The 19,878-nt window shown below is 38.5% G+C and overlaps 3 protein-coding genes across 10 annotated transcripts; 1 reads left to right on the top strand and 2 right to left on the bottom strand.

The window, feature by feature from the left end:
* Positions 1–125: 125 nt before the first annotated feature.
* On the bottom strand, positions 126–13,208 carry LOC122395929 (tau-tubulin kinase homolog Asator). Of its 8 annotated transcripts, none has more exons than XM_043393866.1 (15): positions 13,020–13,208; positions 10,072–10,204; positions 9,804–9,951; positions 9,435–9,649; positions 8,943–9,212; positions 8,757–8,843; positions 8,343–8,615; positions 8,010–8,196; positions 7,727–7,902; positions 7,197–7,493; positions 5,666–5,953; positions 5,275–5,542; positions 4,779–5,153; positions 3,564–3,978; positions 126–3,481 (listed from the first exon to the last, which is right to left on the bottom strand). In XM_043393866.1, exons 1-15 carry the CDS (start codon positions 13,025–13,027, stop codon positions 3,427–3,429), a joined length of 3,195 nt encoding a protein of 1,064 aa, XP_043249801.1. In that variant the 5' UTR covers positions 13,028–13,208; the 3' UTR covers positions 126–3,426. The 8 variants fall into 8 exon arrangements, with proteins under 8 accessions (XP_043249801.1, XP_043249799.1, XP_043249794.1 ...); XM_043393864.1 differs by having other exon boundaries at positions 7,574–7,902; positions 10,072–10,266; positions 13,020–13,207; XM_043393859.1 differs by having other exon boundaries at positions 7,574–7,902; positions 13,020–13,207.
* Positions 13,209–15,050: 1,842 nt separating this feature from the next.
* LOC122395930 (phosphoglycerate kinase) lies at positions 15,051–17,315 on the top strand. Its single transcript, XM_043393868.1, has 5 exons — positions 15,051–15,308; positions 15,461–15,809; positions 15,902–16,240; positions 16,313–16,532; positions 16,622–17,315. The coding sequence occupies exons 1-5, from the start codon at positions 15,247–15,249 to the stop codon at positions 16,897–16,899; spliced, it is 1,248 nt and encodes a 415-aa protein (XP_043249803.1). The 5' UTR covers positions 15,051–15,246; the 3' UTR covers positions 16,900–17,315.
* A 128-nt stretch (positions 17,316–17,443) lies between these two features.
* On the bottom strand, positions 17,444–19,810 carry LOC122395931 (peroxisomal biogenesis factor 19). The gene is made up of 5 exons (XM_043393869.1): positions 19,325–19,810; positions 18,842–19,024; positions 18,611–18,786; positions 18,298–18,528; positions 17,444–18,190 (listed from the first exon to the last, which is right to left on the bottom strand). The coding sequence occupies exons 1-5, from the start codon at positions 19,383–19,385 to the stop codon at positions 17,963–17,965; spliced, it is 879 nt and encodes a 292-aa protein (XP_043249804.1). The 5' UTR covers positions 19,386–19,810; the 3' UTR covers positions 17,444–17,962.
* Positions 19,811–19,878: the final 68 nt, after the last annotated feature.

The raw sequence follows: 19,878 nt of genomic DNA, 5'->3' as shown, positions 1-19,878 counted from the left end.
ATATTTAGTAAATAATAGTTTAATTCTTGAGTAGCCTATTTTATATACTTTACATATATCATAACTTATTGTTAGAACATTGTTATTTTATACCGATTCGTGTAATATATGTATTGTTCAGAGGTTAGATATTTCGAAACGTTAAAGTCCTTCCACTAGTGCGGTATGCGATCAGTGCTAATTCGGCGGTACGTTATCATCCCTTCTTATGCTAGAACCGTAAATGTGACAACTTTCATTTTTTTACAATAAAAATGTACATATTTTGAATCGTTGCATGTTTGTTTTTGTTCGAAACTTTATGATAAAAATATGTACATTAGGTAACAATAGCGATTATAGTTTAAACTTGATCGACGATTGTGGAATTGTAATATCACACATACACGATTCTGGCATAGGGGGGAGGGGGACACGATATATGCATAATTTTAATGACCAGATGGCCCGCCTTTTTTAGCCACGCGTACTGGAAAATAGCGGTGTGCTTATCTCATAGTATGTATAGCCAGAAAAGTCTACAAGGCCCCCAATGCACGGATAGACCGCGTAAACGTTGCTGTTTCTTTCTGCAGTTTTTTTTTTCCGCTTCATTCATTTTCGAAAAAATGTTGTTAAAATAATGAGTTAAACAGGGGGCTATACGATACCTGTTTCTACACGATTTAAACATTTCACTGAAGCGATTCTCGCGTGACTAAGGCGGCTCATCGGGTCACTATATATGTATGCATACAATGCGATATAAATGATTCTGTGCTGATCTACATATGTCGCGCAGAGCCGTAAAGGGCTTTCGCACACGCGAACGTGAGATTAAGCTACGCACCATAGAGGAGATGGGAAAGTTGAAAAGCTAGGTGACTTTCCCCTTAAATGATCAAGATACATTTTACTGTATTATTTTATCGGTATAACTATGATATACACAACATTTAAATTAGAAAGTAAAGCATGGTATGATTAATTTCGAAATATGGATCTATGGAGAAAGCAACGAGTATTTATCAGTCGATCGTACCGAAGAGGTAAAAATGCCATCTAGTTTCTATGAGCTAGTTTATTTGAAACGCGTGTACCTACGTAGGACTGTAGGTAGTTGGACCGGCGATGAATAAAGTTGTCGCAAGCTCGCGCGACGGACAGGCGTCGACTAGTATCCTGGGAGTTGCCGACAACCTCAATGATCGCCGGGACTACACTGTTCGGCATAAACTTGAAATTTCTCCCTATTTGGATTTAGTAACAGTTGCGGTTCGTAAATTTTCATCAGAGTTTGTCACCCAGCACTTGGTTTAGTCGGTATGCTAATATCAATAACCTCTTCTTACATAGTTTTAAAAACAAAAAACTGTTTTTCTTTATTTTCGTCAAGGTGCGAACTTTCAAATTAAGACGTATAAGTAAGTATCCTACGATGCGTTCTCGATTACAAATTTAAATAAGGAATACGTCCAATGAGCTGTATTATGCGTGTTTGTTTACATTCAAACGTACATTTGATCTTTGCTTACAGATCCATTACCGATTTACACAGAGTTCATTTGTTTGCGCTTTGCCATCGTCATTTTTTAATTTTTTTTTATGCCTGCAGAAACATTTTTCCGTAATCTCTCAAGTATCATCGAACGAGCGTCCGGGAGTACATGTAGCAATCTACGTACACAGATTCGTACCACTCGTATGGACATCATCGCATGTCCTACGATAACTTGGTATTTTTACTCCTTCATTTTCCACATTTCTTTTTTTTTTTCTCTCTCACGAAATTATTTTCGAGACCCAAACTTAAACCTATTTAATCGTATCGTTATTTCGATCATTGCACAAAATAAACCCTTAACTACTTTGTACAAATACAATATGTATAACTCTATGCGAAAATTTGGTTTCAGTAATAGAATATTAAAGAATTCTATTTGACTAGTTTTGTTTTATGCATCACTAGGTTCCGTTTCGACTGCGGATTCGTAATTGTTTCAAGAAATCACGTTACCGGGAAGTGCAAGACAAATACGCGTTAATTATACATACATATATATGTATGTACATATATATATATATATATATATATATATAACCAACTATAGCTTTTTCGAGTACTTATTTATTCGCACGTTGTTTCGTCGTTTAAAACTTTATGACAATAAATGTCTTGAATCGACTGCACGCATAAACGAATCGTATGTATTTCGATTCATCTTTTTTTTTCTTTCAGCAGCTTTAGTGTAAGCGGTTTCCTTATCGCGCGATACATCCAGTAAACAATAATTCGAGCAATATATTTACCTTTCAGAATATAACTGTTACTAATTTTATCGTTATTAATTTCTTTGCCATCATTGTTGACATTGTTACCATCGTTTGTCAACTATGATGGTGGTGTGTGTGTGTGTGTGTGTGCGTGCGTGCGTGCGTGCGTGTGTGTGTGTGTGTGTGGTGGTTTTTCAAAGAGATCTATTTCTTGGTAGAGCATTCTGATCAAACGATTCACGTTAAAAACTTTAAATAGAACGCAATAACGTGTTGGTTATATCTCGATCCGCGATATACATAGATCGTGCTCTTTACGGTTCTTCTTACGCGTACATTATTTTTATTTAAAAAGCCCCAGAAAATACTCAACGGAATTGGCACCAACTATTGTTCTGCTTTTCTCATTAAATAACCTAACACGAATAATATCCATCGACAAACGAAACATATTTAATTTCTGTAGATATCTGTTAAGCGCAAACAACAAGACTTCGATGTTTTACGAAACGGAGAGAGAAACGAACGACGCGACGTTTAAACTTTTAAGGGAATCAAGGATAATACATTGTATAAGAGACCCGGAATAAAGTGTAGAGTTTCTCTTACCGTGAACGGAACTTTCCCGACAACTTTTCTACAATCGATCCGCTTCGATCTTGTATCGTAGTTTGATAACGTGCACAATTTACACATCAATAATATTTTTCATATTAACAGACACATTTATAGACTAGGAAGTGTAATGTTTCAAGCACCACCAATTTACGTAACCGCCGCCACTTTTCAATAAAATTCTGCATCGAAAATAAATAATGCGCAGACGAGCAACGGATAGAATCGATCAGAAAAATGGCTAGATTATGGGACGCGGAAAAAGGATGAAAATTGATCGTATCTCGTAAAGACGTAGTAATTTTCCCTAAACGTGTAATATCTTACCGCAACCGGTATTGCAACAACGGTTTCTCGCGCGTCAAGACTTTTCCTAGTTTCTCTTGACCAAAGTTTCAACAAGTTTTTATGCTGTGGCTTACACTTGATTCGCCGATAAACTGATACTTTCTTTCACCTACGTAGAAAGAAGTAATAAGATTCGAACGAGCAGATTACGAAACTCTGCAGATCGTAATCGAAACGAACACTTGTTTTCCTTCCCATAAGTGCTGTACCTCACGATTCTCTGCTGGCTATTGTAGTATCCGGTATGGGTCGAAATCTGCGACATCTGTAGTTGCAATTATACATGTACATACGTATACGACAGTTGGCGAGGCGAGATTATCCATAAAAAAAAAATGTTGAATTACCTAGCATTGTTTTCTGCAACGTGAGGTGGCAAGGAGCTGGGAGGTGGCGGAGGTTGAGCATTCGGAGGGCCACTGCTATCGGAATCGTTATCGCTGCTCTCTTCCGTTCGTTTAGCCGCATCTCCCAACAGATGCGAAGGTACGCCTCTAGGTGAAAATCTAGACAGTACTTCGGAATTCGGCCTGATTCTGCGTTGCGGTCTTTGGAATCGCAAATTCAGTTGACTAGTATCCGTTACGTATTTCTCGCTTTGTCTTCGACGACGTAATGCGGGCGTGCATCCGGTTAAATTTTCATCTTCCGTCAGATTAGAGGACGTTAGAGGTGAAAAGGTCGGTCGTGCGTCGGGCAAAGTTGCGCAGCGTCGTAGTTCCCGGGCCTCCCAATGCACTGTCAAGGGTTTGCCTTTGATAGCTAAAATTTGCCAATGTTAGTATTGCTACGAAGCTATAACCGGCATCAATCGCGACAAATCAGCTTCCAAAATAAATATACGATAAAACGAAGAAGCGCAAAACACCTGCTGGCTTCCCATTTTTTCCTCCCCCTTTTTCTCTTTTTTCTATTCTCATCGGTTATAATCGTAAGAATACTACTCTACTTCATGGACATTACTGCGTTGACATTTTTATCGAAAAATTTATCTTGTATTTTTTATGCTGTATGTATGTATGTATGTATGTATGCATGTATGTATGTACGTATGTGTGTGTGTACGTATGTGTGTATGTAAGTACGTATGCATGTATGCGTGCACGTATGCACGTGTCCATGTGTACGTTTACGTGTATGTACTATAAAAGAAACCAAACACTGTATGACAAGTTGAAAGTAACGATATCGATATATTAATCTTTTATCATATAATTCGAACGGTATCGTGATATTACTTGCCTGCACAGTGTTATATTTTCTAATCTCTTTGTGGAATGATTTTGTTCAAGTTACGATTCACGAAGATTCATAACGTTACGCGCGAAATACCGTTCGGTTGGAACGTTGCTCTTATTTTGTTAAAATTTCACATCGTAACGATTCCGAATAACGACCATCGGAAGATAGATCGTACTTTGTTTGCTTGAATTTTATCAGTTCCAAAAAATTGTGAAATTTTTGGAACTCGTCGAACAGAAATGGTACAATGTTAAACGCCGCATAAGGATTCAAGGGAGAATCGTAACGTTTACTGTTTAAGCTAAAAAAATCTTACTAACTAGCATCTTTTTCCCTGGTTATAGCCGCGGGTGTGGACGATTTTTCTATTTCGTTTCCCAAGCAAGTCCTGGTATTCTGAGTATTCGTTTCCGGAGTGGACTCTGATAGCGAACATCTAGGACTTTTAACCGGAATCGGTATTTTACTGATAGTATTATAAGTCCTACAAGAACCATCCTTTTCTTTATTGTCCTTATATTCACGAAGTGGTACTATATTCGATATAGTGGTCGAGGCAGTGATAGTACTGTTCCCCTTATGCCCGGCACCATCGACAGGTACCCGATTTTCAACGGCATCATCGTATATCGATGGTTCCTCCAATCCTGGATTAGGACTAGCTGGACTATCCGCTGTACCGTTTGTCATTTTTTCTATTAAATCAGATTAGTATTATGTATCAGTAGTATCCCATAGAAAGAGAAACCTTTTATTTAGAACGGATAGTTGCAACGATGCTGTTATTATGGAATATTTTAAATAATTGATACCTACTTTGCAACGGTTCCCTATCGGCGGTGGTTTGAACAACAGTAGCACCACCTGTCGCATCTACTACCCTTATCTCCAATCTTCCCGCTACTGCTTCTTCTTCTTCCTCTCCTCCAGGCGTACTAGGCATTGTATTAGGTGGCGAGAAAGCAACTGCCGGTACACTGGCTCGCCGCGGCGGAGGACTTTCTCTTGGTTCGTCGTAACGCGTAGCAATGTTTCTCATCACATCCACTTCGTACAACAAATCGTCAAACGCCGCTTGTTGAACCTGTTAATCAAAATCCACGCATTCGACATTCCGATAAATACCGATGCGCCGTTCGCGATACATTTTTATTCTTCGTTCGATCGAAATATTAATATTATGTGAACAGATTGATTATTTACGAACCAACGGTGCTTCAAGGTAAGCACGAACATGCGGAGCCAAAGCTGGAACGCTCCAAGCACGCGGGAGTGCTCCCTGAAGCTCGGGATATTTCTCAATACCGGCGATGTTTAAACATCTGTGAAGAACCGTAGGCTTCGGAGAATCTTCGCTTATTCGAGATAGGGCAGTCGGTATTACTGAGTGCTGATGAGACACAACCGACGCGGCAGACTGAACCACCATTGTTTTCGCATCGATAGACGCAGGCACTGAAGATGCGGTTGTCACAGCATCACTGACAACTGTCGACTGTATAGAAATTTTGTATACATCCTGTATCTTTTTTTTCAAGGTGTGTCAAGGTGTGTGTTCGCCATTCAACTCGGACGGAAAGATATTTGAAAATCGTCGAACCTGATCACCGAACAACAAAGTGTTATTACACAAGTGTTATTTTCGATTGTCCGCGATCGATCCTTTTAATTTTATTTTCAAACAGCATAAAGCATGCGTTTTCTAACAACTACGATCAATTAATTGGAAGATATCATCTCATCTAAATACATGTGCCTCGCCAAATTTTTGTCGCGCGACGTTTCGCAACTTCGGGAGGCAGTCTAGAATTAATTTCTACTTGAAACTAAACATTTCACAGAGCACCAGAGACAGAAAATGGACAAAAATAACAATAGAAAATACAGAAAAATGTAGAAAGTTTGTAACGACGATAGATAAGGAGGTCGATTTGGTTCTGTGGCAGGTAACAGGCGCATCAAACGAGGACATCGATACTGGCCAGATGTGGCTAGAATATCAAACATATTCGTAAGTTTTCTGCATTCCAGATGATTCCGACAAGTTTCTTAATTTATTACGTACACGTACACACGCACGCCGCGCACGTCTATCTATCTATCTACCTACCTACCTCGGATGATTCTGCTAGATCGATGTTACGATAATCGATAAGACAAATTTTATATTAATATTTTTTTTAAGAGTCGTTCAAACATGAATAATAAATAAATTAGTATTATACATATGTATAAAACGTAAATGCGAAGCCTGTATTGTTACAAGAGTAAATAATTTACAGTAATTTCTTTCTTTTTAAATGCGTGTTTAAACGTATATCGGAAAAATTAATTTTCCCAACTACGTATGTAAGTACCTTATGACCTTTTTTCATCCTTAGGATTAGTATAATACGTTGCCAAAATGGAACCACCTATTTCGATGTCATCCTGCCTGTGTACAGAAATTATCTTCTTCTAAACATTGGAACAATTCTGGGGAGAGAACAAAAATATTCCGAGGTCGAATAAAATAAGAACCATTCCAATACACACGTGCGCGCGCGCGCGCGTGCACGTCGAATCAAGGGAATGAAATAGAATTATACGTATGTATATCACCGGATTTACACCTCATCAAAAATTTAAAGATATTCTCAAAAGATTCGACTTGACCCCCCCCTCCCCCTTTCCTCTGCCGCCTCTCTTTCTCTCCATCACTATGAAAAACGATCGTTGCGACTACTTGAAATGCTTACCTGCGGAATTATAGCTGGCAAGTTGGATCCTTTGTGCTCGGGACTCTGCAAGTTCTCCCCTTTCCATTCATTGTCGGTCTCCTCGGATTCGTCGAATTGTGACTTCCACTGAGAGGCCAATGTCAACCCACCTCCGCCTTTAGTTACTTGTTGTAACGCCGATACATTATCGTCATCTATCTGCGCAAATTGGGTGATAGAGCAGTCTTTTATCGCAGCACGACTAGCTCTTGCCTGCTGCCGTCCGTCTGTCCTTCTTCGTGGTTCTCTTTTCAGTGGTTCTCTTTGCTCCGTGACCTGTTATGAGATAAAAACCATTTTTCCAACTAAATTATTCTACACTGATTCGATCGGGTAAATCCAATTTTCGCACGTACAGGGCTTTGATTCCCAACGTATTTTGTGTTAGTAACGTCGTAGGAACAATAAGAAGCATCGACTTCGGTCTGTACGCGAGGACTGGGTGGTTCGCCGGGTGTTAGTTCCGGGGCAGGCGTTACCCGTAATCGAGCAAATGTTGCACCACTTGCCGATTTCCTTAATGGCGCTCCAGCATTCGCACCAATTTTATTGCGAGGAACTTCTGAAGCAGAACGAGCAGATGCCATCAATGCGTCCCCTTCATTGTCGACTGGCTTTTCCGTTGTCACCACACCCGTTTGCGGTTCCGCAGCCATCGAAACTGCACGCCTTTTTTTAGGCGAACCTGCATATACGTCAACAACCAAGATAAAACCAAGTCAAAGAAGAACAAGCATAAAAAATATTTGAAAATTCACGTAAAGAAAGGGAAAGGAAAAAGAAAATGATAACCTTGCGTCGTTGGTGGAACAACAGTTTGCTGTCCTGTTTGTTGATGAGTATTATCCATCGTAGGTATCGTGGCATTACAATTTTTATCTCGTCCATGATTGCTGATGGCTGATGTAAACGGCACTGCAGAACCTTCCACCCCACGTTGTTTGTTTCTTCTGCATATACTTTCGTAATCCATTTGTGCCTGAAAAAAAGAAACAACGTGATAATACTAAATAACCGATCGTTCTAGATGCATCGTAATACGTCCAGCGTACGCAGTTTATACACCAACAAGTAATCTCTACGCAATTGTCGGTCCTGTGCACTGTTACCGTTATCTCGTCTTACATCTAACTCCTTTCTGTTGTCGGGTTCGACGTTTTCTTGATTGTTTGTGTCAACGTTTGGTGTAGTCGGTGGTTGATTGATCGTGGTCGCTGTGGTCAACATCGGAGGTGCAGTAACCGTAGGTAAAGATCTCGTAGTCGGTAAACTTTCGTTGGCCATCAATGGTCTTTCCCAATCGTAAGGATCGTTAGTTTTCACGCCTCTCCGTTTCATACACCGCTCGAACAAGCCAGCTAGCATTGCGTAGTCCGGTTCAGCCGCATATTCCAAACTCTAAAAAGAACATTTAGAAAAAAAGTTTACTACCTACTCGGATGAATCGATTCGAGAGAATTTTTTATTTAAACGTTGCCTACGTTAATGTTAACAAGTTTCAATGAAATATTACTTTTACGTTATTTCGCAGTCGCATACCTGAATATGGTCCAAAAAAACTCGAAGGTCTGACGGAAGATGCTTCAAAAGTAAACGATGGTCGTACTTCTCTTTCATAAGGCCCACCTACATCAAAGAATACAATGTATTATCGTCTCGATTCAATTTTCTTATTACCAAACAGACGTTATCAAATAATTGTGAGTCGCTCAATTACGTATCTACCTGCTCTTTGTCCTTTATTTTTCGCCACGGAAGTTGACCATTGACAAATTCCACTAACATATAAAATAATGACCATAAATCATCGTGCCTGCCCATTTCTTTGTTTTTATGTGCATTCACAGATGCATAACGTACGGTGCCTCTGAATCCTGCTGCACTGCGAGGAGGTCGCACTTCACCGGTGCCTGTTGTAAATTGACGAGCTAGACCAAAGTCTAACATGTATACTAGTCTCGAATTATGTGGAAGTCGTCCGATCGAAAAATTTGACTGCAAATATAATATCGTCTCTGAAACGAGCCGTTAACAGTTACGCGATTAATTTATCAATTCTATCTTTACGCAACGTCGATATCTGCTGTTAAATAATAGGCGCGACTTAACGACGTAACTAACGGGTGAAAAGGACACAAATTACACTATTTTTTATAACCTGACGTTTCCTGAGAATCGGTTAGCACAAAGAAAAATCATGAAGCAGAGTACACTTACTGGTTTAATATCTCTGTGAAGAAAGCCTACTTGATGTATACTTTCTATTGCTCTAAGAATTTGAACTCCTAAACGAAGAGTAGTGGACAGTGAGAAAGCACCTCGTGGCTGGGCACGACGTAACTCGGCAAGATTTTTGCCTTGCAATTGCATTACAACGTAATTGAATCGATCGTTGCGACCACAACCAATGAATCGACACACATGCTCCTTACCTGCAACAAACGAATACATTTATCAATGAAAAAGCACAAGTACTTTGAATAAATTTCTCTTTCTTAAATCGATTCATAGATAATACGCTAGTGTAAACCAAGTACCATAATTTTACCATATTTTCTTATCTAATGAAACAAAATTTTAACAAACCCTGAAGTTTTTTCAATACCGCTACTTCCATCTTAAGAACCTGCTTCGGTTGACGAGCCGATTCAACTTTCAACGCGACTTGTTCCCTTGTCATTAAATCTAGGCCTTCGTAAATCTCACCGAATCCACCGCCTCCTATTTTTCTAACCTACGAAATAACAAGGATTAGTTGCACAACTGATTGATTCATTTTCGAAAAACATTCACTTAAACTTACTAGGAATGAAACAGAAAAAGTATAAAATTTAAAACGGTAAAACCGACTCACAACTTTCCAGCGTTCTTTGACCACATGGCCAGGCTGTAACAAATCCTCACTCGTCATAGTTATATTATTGTTCTGGTCCGTACTTTCGTCGCCTACATTCCTCGACAGCAAATTGGTAGAATGATCGGGATGCCTGAAAAGCGCGAGCGATCACTTATACGAGGCTCGTCGAAACTTGGAAAAATTACTCGCATTCTGAAAATGTTTAAGCCTCTATTGGGTTCTTGTTGGTATACGAGAAACGAGGACAGGATCGAACAAGAACTGGTACGAAGGTAGAAGAACGAGTGAATTAAATCATGGCAACGTTAGTAAACAGAGTGAGAAAGCGACCCGGCACAACGAGCTTACTAGCTGTCAACGTGAGACAAGCGACACGCCCCGAATCTGAGATAGGTTAGGTTTTTAACCTAAAGCGGTATTGCGATAGCAAATTGGTCGATACTGGACGCCCTGTGTTAGGCAGCCATGATTGCGTGCGAGCGAAGGGTGCAATTGGTACGAAGGGGACGAGTGTCTGTCTGCTCTATCCATCGTTAAACGATGTTTGACCCGCGCCACCAAGTGTCACATTTCGTTATCTCTTCTTTCGCGAGTTTATTCTTAATATTCGCACCCTGAATAGTTTCGAGTCGCTAACCTGCGGTAACTCGCGTTAATCAACACGAGCGCAACCGAACAAGGCCGAGCCAAGCAATTGAACCAAGAGAGAAAGCATCGCTAAAGAAAAAAATAGCTCTGCTCTTTTGGTTTCGATACTTGCTGTAATTGCAACTTTTCATCATATTTGTGCAGTATTTCCTAAATCCTCGCACGCACACTGACCCGTTCCACATAAATAATATTTGATTTTTTTACTAACAATGCCGTTCGCTAATCGTTGATGGCGTTCCTTCACGATGTGATCTTCTCTCAGACAGCGCGTAGTTCCGTCACGATCGCGCACTTTCCGTTCGCATCTCTCATTTTCCCCTTTTTCTCCGATACTTCGTATCACTATTCTTTCCCCTTCCAGCTAGTTTAACTCTATCTTCTCCTCACCTTTCCGTCATTCTTTCTCTCCTTTCCTTTGCTCACCCTCTCCCGCTCACAACCAACCTTACCCTTCTCCCCCAACCCAGCCGCCCCCGCCCCACGCCCCACGCCCCTCGCCCCTCGCCGCACGCCAAACGCTACTCCCTCCCTCGCCGCCAAACCTTACCCCTCTTTTCAACTATTTCTCTCTCCTGCGCGCTACTATGATTGTTCGTAATTTTACTGTTTCTGTGTTTCTATTCCCACTGCTCGTTTTACCTCCGTGATCACTTTCTTCGCGACGACTAAGACGTATTGAAAAATATCCGTGGGAGCTGTACTACTTCACGTCAAACACCGATGGAACGAACAGCCATTTTTCGATTTCGTACCATGACACTCGTAATGCCTGTAATCGCCGCAAGATAGCGACCTGAATGCTCGATCGATGCCTACCTTTCTCTCTTTTCACACCAACATCTGAAATACTTCACGGTCTAATCAGTTAGATGCAAGCGTTGTAGCCAGAAGCATTCGATAGGTACCCTACATATTTCGTTGTCCTCGACTCTTCCGTCACTTTGTTTTCTTATACATATGTATGTATATTTGATCAGGTTCATTCGCCGTCTTGACACGTTCAACACGACACTTTGTTATTAAATAAAATTACGAAAATTTCCACATCACACACATCGTATGAATATTTAGTATACTCTATCATCACGCGCATTAATGGTATGGCGAGCAATCGCGATTATTCACTTTCATTGTTGGTACAATTTGAAATTTGTTATAATTTCGACGAAATCGTCAAGTATCGACATAGCGAAACATTGAAATATCTATAGCAATTATCAGCTACCAACGCGACTAACAGAATCGATAAAATGCAGTAAACTTAAACTTTCTTAATAGATCTGTTTATTAAAGCTTCAGATCGTTACAGTCAGAGTCGTGTTTTACGTTCAAATACAGTTTTATAGTACAGTATTTGCGTAAAAACGCGACGATATTATTCTTACAAAGAGAATGTTTCTTGATAGTCTGTAAGACATTGAAAATCACGAATGATGAAATTGCATTTTAGGCTTTGCATTGGAATGATTACTATAATTGTTGCAAATTATAAAAAAGAAGAAACGGAATTTCGTAATTCTTGATTTTCGTCTTATTTGTCGGTATGTAGAAACGCTTCTTAAAGTTTCTACTATACTTGATTCCCAACGCGTTAATTAACTTGAACCCATTAATATTTATCTACGACATGATTGAAATATGTACAACGATAGTTTTGATTTAAAATTGCATAGACGGATATTAATTCGAATCGGTAATGGCTAGCCGTACTTTTCGTTTATACATAGTATATTCGATGAGAATAGGTTGTATAAGTGATGGGTAATGAAATTTCGAAATGCTTAAATTACTAACTCTATTCGCCAGAGGGCATAATTTAAGTTTAAACATCTATTTTTAAACGACCCCACTCTGTATGTGTATACATATAATACGCAAAGTAACATCTTTCTCCGCGCCAAGGTAGGTACATACTTTTCTAAGTAGCACCGTTGCCCCGTAACTTTTTAGCAGTTGTGCGAATTATTCCTGAATCGATCGACCGAATGTCAATAAACGGGCACTTTCGACTCGTATTTCCTCTATTACCGACAAACTCTTTACGAGATAAGGGCCTAAAAAGAAACATGTATAGGCATATAATATTGGTGCACACTCGTGTAAGTACGTTGTGCAGTGTATTAAAATTGCATGCACAATTCGGCATGCGTTGTTTTTACGAAAATTATGAATGAATAGATAAGTAGAAAGAAGAAACGAGTTAAAGGTAGCAATCGCAAAGAGAGAGAAAAAGGCAGGATTGGAAAGTCGAATCATGGACTATAAATGTCTCGAAAAAGATAATCATCACGTACCATTTCATTGTTCCGAACAAGAGAGGGACTGGACGATAATTAGAGGCAATGAAAAGATCGTGCCGAGTAGGAAGATGGTTACACGAAGATGACGTAGAGTAGAATGATTACGGCGACTGCGGTAGCGGTGGCGGTAGCAGTGGCAGTGGCGGTGGCGGTGGCGGTGGCGGTGGCGGTGGGCGGTGGCGGTGGCGGTGGTGGTGGTGGTGGTGGTGGTGGTGGTGGTGGCGGCGGCGGCGGCGGCAACAAAGGTGGTGCTGGTAGCAACGGCGGTGGTGATGGTGGTGAATCGGCGCGTCGATCAAGATCGAACACAAGGTACGAACGAACGGTTCGATAAGGTGGAGAAAATCGATATAGGTATACTATCGTGGACGATTCCACGATCCCTCCCATGCAGGACACAATAAACAACGATCGAGTAAAATTTAGTTCCCGATCCAAAAAAGAACAAGACGGATTGGTAAACGAACCGGTAACCCAAGAAGTTCTCTCGAACGAGCCAGAGCAAGAACACGGGGAGTCGTCGCGTTCCACTTGCATTGGACTGACACGACCAGCGTGATGTTCCTTTTCTTCCATCGCCTCCTTCTCTCTCTCTCTCTCTCTCTCTCTCTCTCTCTCTCTCTCTCGATCGTCTCCCTCCACTAACCGCCCGATCTCGTTCAACCGAACCGATCGCGGTCCCTGTACAAAAAACATTGTACGCACGTTTCAGACCTTGGTTCTTACCTTACCGCGTTACACTGCCACCCGATCACCCTCAATTGTCCACTCCTTGTCTCTTCCTCGGTTTACTAACGCCTTTGCGTCCATCTTCGATACGTTCGACAACAATTTCGTTCAGTTAGGTTAATTGTTGAAATTCTTGGTATACTACAGCGTCTAGAAAAATCAAGGGTCGCAGTCAGAGGTGATTAATCTCGAGTTCTAAAAGTGAGATGATTGTCGCGAAATTCTCGCAGGAGAATATACATGTATGTAAGTAACTACGTATGTATATGTACATGGCTATATTTTCCGTATCCCGCCTTCGCGTTCAGCAAAGTTATGTTATTTCGGTACGGCATCGGTTAAAGTAGCCTCGGATATACTTATTCAGCCACTTGATTCATACAGGTTGACGATGTGACAACTTTACAATGAAATCAGGATCAGGAAAGCTTTTCTACTCATCTGTCGGAATATTGAAAAGTCATATAATTAAAAAGTAAGAAAGCGACAGGTAGCTAGATTGCACTACTTGCACCGATTACATGCAAGTTAATAATTTTCACCTTCGTTTCATGCTTGTCGGTTACATCTACTCCGCCTTACCGTTAAGATCAGATAAACGATAGCACGACTGCGCCAGAATCGAGAATAGCATCGGTCAGACGAAATACCGGAATACCAGACGTTTGAACGAATACATACTGTTTATGGAATATAGTCCATATTTGTACAGACGATGATATGCCTAAAAACAGATCGTGCGATTATTGTATTCGTGACATCAATGTTCTTCTATTCGTTACACCATCATACATTTGTAAAATTCAAATAAAATCTTCATGAACAATACACATATACGTGTACTTATGTATTTCAGTTTGCTTTTTTAAAATAGTTAAAATTAATGAAAATGTAGGGAAATGAATGTAGTAATGGCGTAATTTAACTAAGCCTGATATACAAAACAAAACTACAATATACATATATGTACGTATAATTCATATGTATTCGCACAGATTCTTTTCTATACGTGTATACATACATAAGTATGCATACGCACACTCGAAATTCACGACATCGTATTTTTCATTTGTTTCTTTTTCTCTTTCCTTGCTTCACTGCTTCTACGTATCATTTAATAGAAAATAGCTAATCGTTTGCTAAATTCACTAAATGTACATACATAGGTAAGTATGAGTATCCACTCCGCGCTCTAACGAGATAAAGTGCAAGTATGTAAGTAGGTACTTAGGTAGATAGTTACGTGTATGTATAGAACAGCTGTTCGATGCGCGCGGCTCGAAAATTTATAGGAGGTCGCTACATTCGTCGACCTTACTTTGACTTTGTCGAGTTGAAGCATATCGATGATACAAGATTTAGAAAGGTAGTCAAGAATTCTGTGACTAGGTCGTACGCCAAACACGGTCCATTACATTTAGGGAACGTTATTGATGTATTGGAAATTAAAGGTGAAATAGAAACAAGGTCAATATATTTAAATTTCAAAGCCATGGCGTTGAATAAGCTCAGCATCGATAAAGTGGATCTTACGGATAAACGTGTTCTCATACGGTACATCTTTTTTAATTGTACTTTTGAAAATGTCAATTTAACTTTAAAATAAGATAGAGTGTTAAAAAACTGACGATGAATCATCAATTTACAAACGATACGTAAGAAGCAGAAACAAAAAGAAAAAGTTGATATTCGTATTGGCATTGCAGGGTGGATTTCAATGTGCCATTGAAAGATGGCAAAATAACAAATAATCAGAGAATCGTTGCTGCATTAGATACAGTGAAATATGCTCTTGAAAAAAAAGCAAAGTCGATTGTTTTAATGTCTCATCTGGGACGTCCTGATGGGAAACCGGACATGAAATATACCTTAAAGCCAATCGCGGAGGAATTAAAATCTTTACTAGGAAAAGAGATTTTATTTTTGAACGATTGCGTTGGACCCGAGGTTGAAGCAGCTTGTGCGAATCCTGCATCCGGTACTATTATTTTGCTTGAAAATTTAAGGTTTCACGTGGAAGAAGAAGGCAAGGGAGTCGGACCCGATGGGAGTAAAGTAAGCAATTTGTATAATCCTTTTGTTCTATATCTGTACAAATGGATATATTTTTAGATTCTGTTATAACTTGTAAACTCTTTTTCTTCTAGATAAAAGCAGATAAAGACAAAGTATCAGAATTTAGAAAATCATTAAGGAAATTAGGGGACGTATATGTTAACGATGCCTTTGGTACTGCCCATCGTGCTCACAGTTCTATGCTCGGAGAAGGGTACGAAACAAGAGCAAGTGGTTTCCTTTTGAAAAAGGAATTAGAGTATTTTGCTAAAGCATTGGATAATCCGGAAAAACCATTTTTGGCGATACTAGGAGGTGCAAAGGTCGCGGATAAAATACAACTGATTAACAATTTGCTGGATAAAGTTGACGAAATGATCATAGGTGGTGGAATGGCATATACTTTTTTAAAAATATCGAAAAATATGAAGGTACGCGTAACACACCGATATCTTGTTTCGCTCATAATGCTAAAATTTAATGTGCAATGTTTACCACGTTAGATCGGTAATTCGTTATTTGACGAAGAGGGCTCAAAAATCGTTAATGATTTATTATTGAAAGCTGAAAAGAATAAGGTTCAAATTCACCTACCTGTCGATTTTGTTACTGCGGATAAATTTGCGGAAAATGCAGTTGTCGGTTCGGCTGACTTAGAAAACGGCATTCCTGACGGTTGGATGGGCTTAGACGTTGGACCAAAATCGAGAGAATTATTTAGCGGCGAGTCTCGGCATTCTTTTATTTCCTGAAATGTATTTTAGACAATTTCGATACAATTGCAAGAATATTTTTTCTTCTACAATTTGCAGAACCAATCAAGAGAGCAAAAGTGATTGTATGGAATGGTCCAGCAGGCGTGTTTGAATTTGAGAACTTTAGTAAAGGTACAAAAAGCCTCATGGATAATGTTGTAGAGGCAACCACACGAGGTGCTATTACCATAATTGGAGGTGGTGACACAGCTACGTGCGCTGCTAAATGGAAAACTGAGGATAAAGTAAGCCACGTAAGCACTGGCGGCGGTGCGAGCTTAGAACTTCTCGAAGGAAAAGTTTTACCGGGAGTCGCGGCACTTTCTTCGCTGTAATTCGAATCAAACTAGCAACGTCTGGATTCCGAAAATTTACTTGATATCTAGACTTTAAAAACGTTTACTATGTTCAATTATCAGGCTGGTATTTATATCTAATAATAATTCTACAGTGACGTAGATAAGTAAAAAAAAAGTAGTTTCTGATTTTGCATCGAAATAACGAATGCTACCACACGCTACCTTTTCGTACAATTACTTGCCATTGAATTTTTTTCTAATCAAATTGTATCAAAACCCCATTGTGTAATATTTTCAAACTGTACCGTACAATTAAATAGTTGAACCGTGAAAAGAAGAAAATCGTAATGACCAAGTATCTACCAATAATTATATGAGTAACATATTATGCATAGGCGATACAATGTAAACATACCTTCTGCAATAAAGTATTCAGTGTAATTATTTAAATACTTAAAAAGAATTGTTATTGCAAATTTTCTGCAAGTTTGCATTCATTAAATTTCTACTCAAAACGACAAAATGTTTTTTCTCCGCATGTAACAACGGTAGGTATCGTATTGTGTCCGAACGTACGAATACAAAAAATGGATCTAGAAATAATACCATTCTAATAACATTTATATATAGTATGTATATCCATTTATACATGTATACGTATGGTTGAATATATGTATATATGCATTGTATAACATATAGATAAATATGTGCACGATTACACAAATCCGTGTAGAAAGTCCGTTTCTATTTACAAATTCAATTTCGTGAAGTTATTAATGTATAATAAGTTGGTGTGAAATCTACGCAAGTGTAATATACGATGGGTGAGAATAGAATGAGGTAAGCAAGTAGATATGTTTAAATATGTATAAAACCAAATCCTTGTCTTAGCCGTTGAGGCAGAAAATAAATATACACGCACACACATATATATATATATATATATATATATACATGTATAGACATACACACAAACACAATTTCTTTTCGACAATAACAGTGTTCAGAATAATAATGTATTAGTTTCCCGCTTATCAAATTCACATACAATAAGAATGTACAATTTCTTCCCGCGAGTTAAATAATTACGAAAATTGATTCACATCAAACGACAATTTTGTGGCGACTCCATACCACGAAGTAACGCGGGAATAATAGGGTCGCCTTCAGCATCAGTTTGAAAAGGCATTGCATGCTCTCCTTCAAGTTCTTTTGGTAATCGTCCATACCCTAACAACTCTTGCACAAGCGATACCACCATTTCGAAACGATTTTTTTTTGTTTCTTCCGTGTCTTCGTCTTTCTCTTTTTCGAGTTCAGAGCATATCTAACGTAAAAAGAGAAACTTGCATTTAATAATAGTACTAATTGTTAGTTCTAAAATAAAATTTCAATAAAAGAGAACCTTTTTTTACAATTGTTACCATTACTTACCTGTTGCATCAATTCTAACTGTTTCTTAAACCTTTTTAGATCACCGGACGATATAGTTGTTTTCTTTTCTTCGAACCATTCTCTATACTTATCCGTTAATGCCTTCAATGACGGATACAAAATTTCTTTTGATAACAAATGTTGCAGCATCCCTTGCATAATTGAAAAAATAGCACCAGGATTATCCTCCAAAGATGCTTGTCCAAGCATTTCAGATAAATCAGCTTCGCTCTATTATTATATTATTATAAAAGAATCCATAAAACACACGAGTAATTAAATTAAACAAAGCTCCATACAAATTTTTAACTACCTGTAAATTTTCAGATGTTGCCGACAGATCGTTCAATGCTCGTGTAATGGCAGATTGAAAATCTGTACTCACGCTATCCTTATCGGCGTTCTTTTCGTCCGTCATCGCGCTTGCAATTGTTTGCGCCACTCTTCGACAAGAATTTTCAACAAATTCTCCAAATTCGCTTTCATTTCCTAATAAATAAAACTTTAAGTAACACTTTCTTTCTAATATTTCTAAACTTTTTACCATTTTTAATTAAATTCTGTAGATGCTCCTCAAATTGCTCCGCTGTATCTTTCATGAAATTTGTAGTCCAATCATCCTCTACAGTTTCAACGGAATTATTTTCTGTCGTAGACTCTAAAGTATCTATTTTGCTAGCATCATCCTTATTTACTTGTTGTTCTTTGATAAAATCTTTTAAAGCACCTAAAATATTATAATTACATGTAGAATAATCTTGTTTTTTTGTCAAAACAAATCTCCTCTGGATTATGTAATGGAAATGGTTATGCAAATCATTGACGTATTTTTATAAAACATCTTAAAATAACTGTACTCTCCCATTTTCCCAATTTTATGAAGAAATTATGTAAATCTCATTTAATAAGTATGCTGGAAAATAAAAAGAAGGAAAACATTTTATAATACTGTACGTTTGAGTTTAAGGTTAAAATTCCCCAAATGCTTTTATCACATTATACATCGTACAATGTAATAGTTACTTACTATCCAATAAATCATTTAATTCCTGATCTTCTACTTGATTCGAAAGTTTTTCGTCGGCCATATCTATCGTTTTCTTATTTTAATCTCAATAACTTTAAACACGATACAAAAGTCACGCATCAAAACACTATGCGTTTATTACCATATATCTGTGTCTTTATTTATATATATTTAGAAGAAAATAACCAAACAAAATCTTTATTTTCCACGTATCTAAATTACAATTTATCGTTTGTAATCTTCAACGTTTTGTTATTTTGTTTAAATTTTCGCAAAATAAACACATAATATCGATCAATGGAATTAACACATTATTCTGTATAATAAGAATAGTATTTGCATTTAGTCAATACTGTATTTTTCACACAACATCTTTCATTATAAAGTTTATGAAATTTCGAGAACACATCAAACTATTCCACCAGTGATGCCAGAAAAGCACCCAGAGGTGCACACTCTTCAATGCCAGATACGCGTACATACGTGAGCTCGTGGAGTTTCGTAAAGACGACAAAGGCAACCAGACGCATGCCCCCTTTCTCGATTCTCCGAAG

Source organism: Colletes gigas, unplaced genomic scaffold (genome assembly GCF_013123115.1).
Source record: "Colletes gigas isolate AHSC1104 unplaced genomic scaffold, ASM1312311v1 Colletes_gigas_Sc00006, whole genome shotgun sequence".
Classification (NCBI taxonomy): Eukaryota; Metazoa; Arthropoda; class Insecta; order Hymenoptera; family Colletidae; genus Colletes; species Colletes gigas.
The sequence above is the reverse complement of the archived record's forward strand: the minus strand, read 5'-3'. Positions and strand labels throughout refer to the sequence as shown.

What these genes read in the sequence shown, in the direction of transcription:
- LOC122395929 (XM_043393859.1), bottom strand. An exon ending in TGTTCCACCAACGACGCAAG is followed by an intron (nt 7,903 to 8,009) that starts GTTATCATTTTC and finishes ACGTATATGCAG; the next exon opens with GTTCGCCTAAAAAAAGGCGT. An exon ending in TGCCAGCTATAATTCCGCAG is followed by an intron (nt 5,954 to 7,196) that starts GTAAGCATTTCA and finishes ATTTCTATACAG; the next exon opens with TCGACAGTTGTCAGTGATGC.
- LOC122395930 (XM_043393868.1), top strand. Translation starts at nt 15,247, where the DNA reads ATGGCGTTGAATAAGCTCAGCATCGATAAAGTGGATCTTACGGATAAA. An exon ending in TCGGACCCGATGGGAGTAAA is followed by an intron (nt 15,810 to 15,901) that starts GTAAGCAATTTG and finishes TTTTTCTTCTAG; the next exon opens with ATAAAAGCAGATAAAGACAA. An exon ending in AAATATCGAAAAATATGAAG is followed by an intron (nt 16,241 to 16,312) that starts GTACGCGTAACA and finishes TTACCACGTTAG; the next exon opens with ATCGGTAATTCGTTATTTGA.
- LOC122395931 (XM_043393869.1), bottom strand. Translation starts at nt 19,385, where the DNA reads ATGGCCGACGAAAAACTTTCGAATCAAGTAGAAGATCAGGAATTAAAT. An exon ending in ATTAAATGATTTATTGGATA is followed by an intron (nt 19,025 to 19,324) that starts GTAAGTAACTAT and finishes ATAATATTTTAG; the next exon opens with GTGCTTTAAAAGATTTTATC. An exon ending in ACAGAATTTAATTAAAAATG is followed by an intron (nt 18,787 to 18,841) that starts GTAAAAAGTTTA and finishes TTTATTTATTAG; the next exon opens with GAAATGAAAGCGAATTTGGA.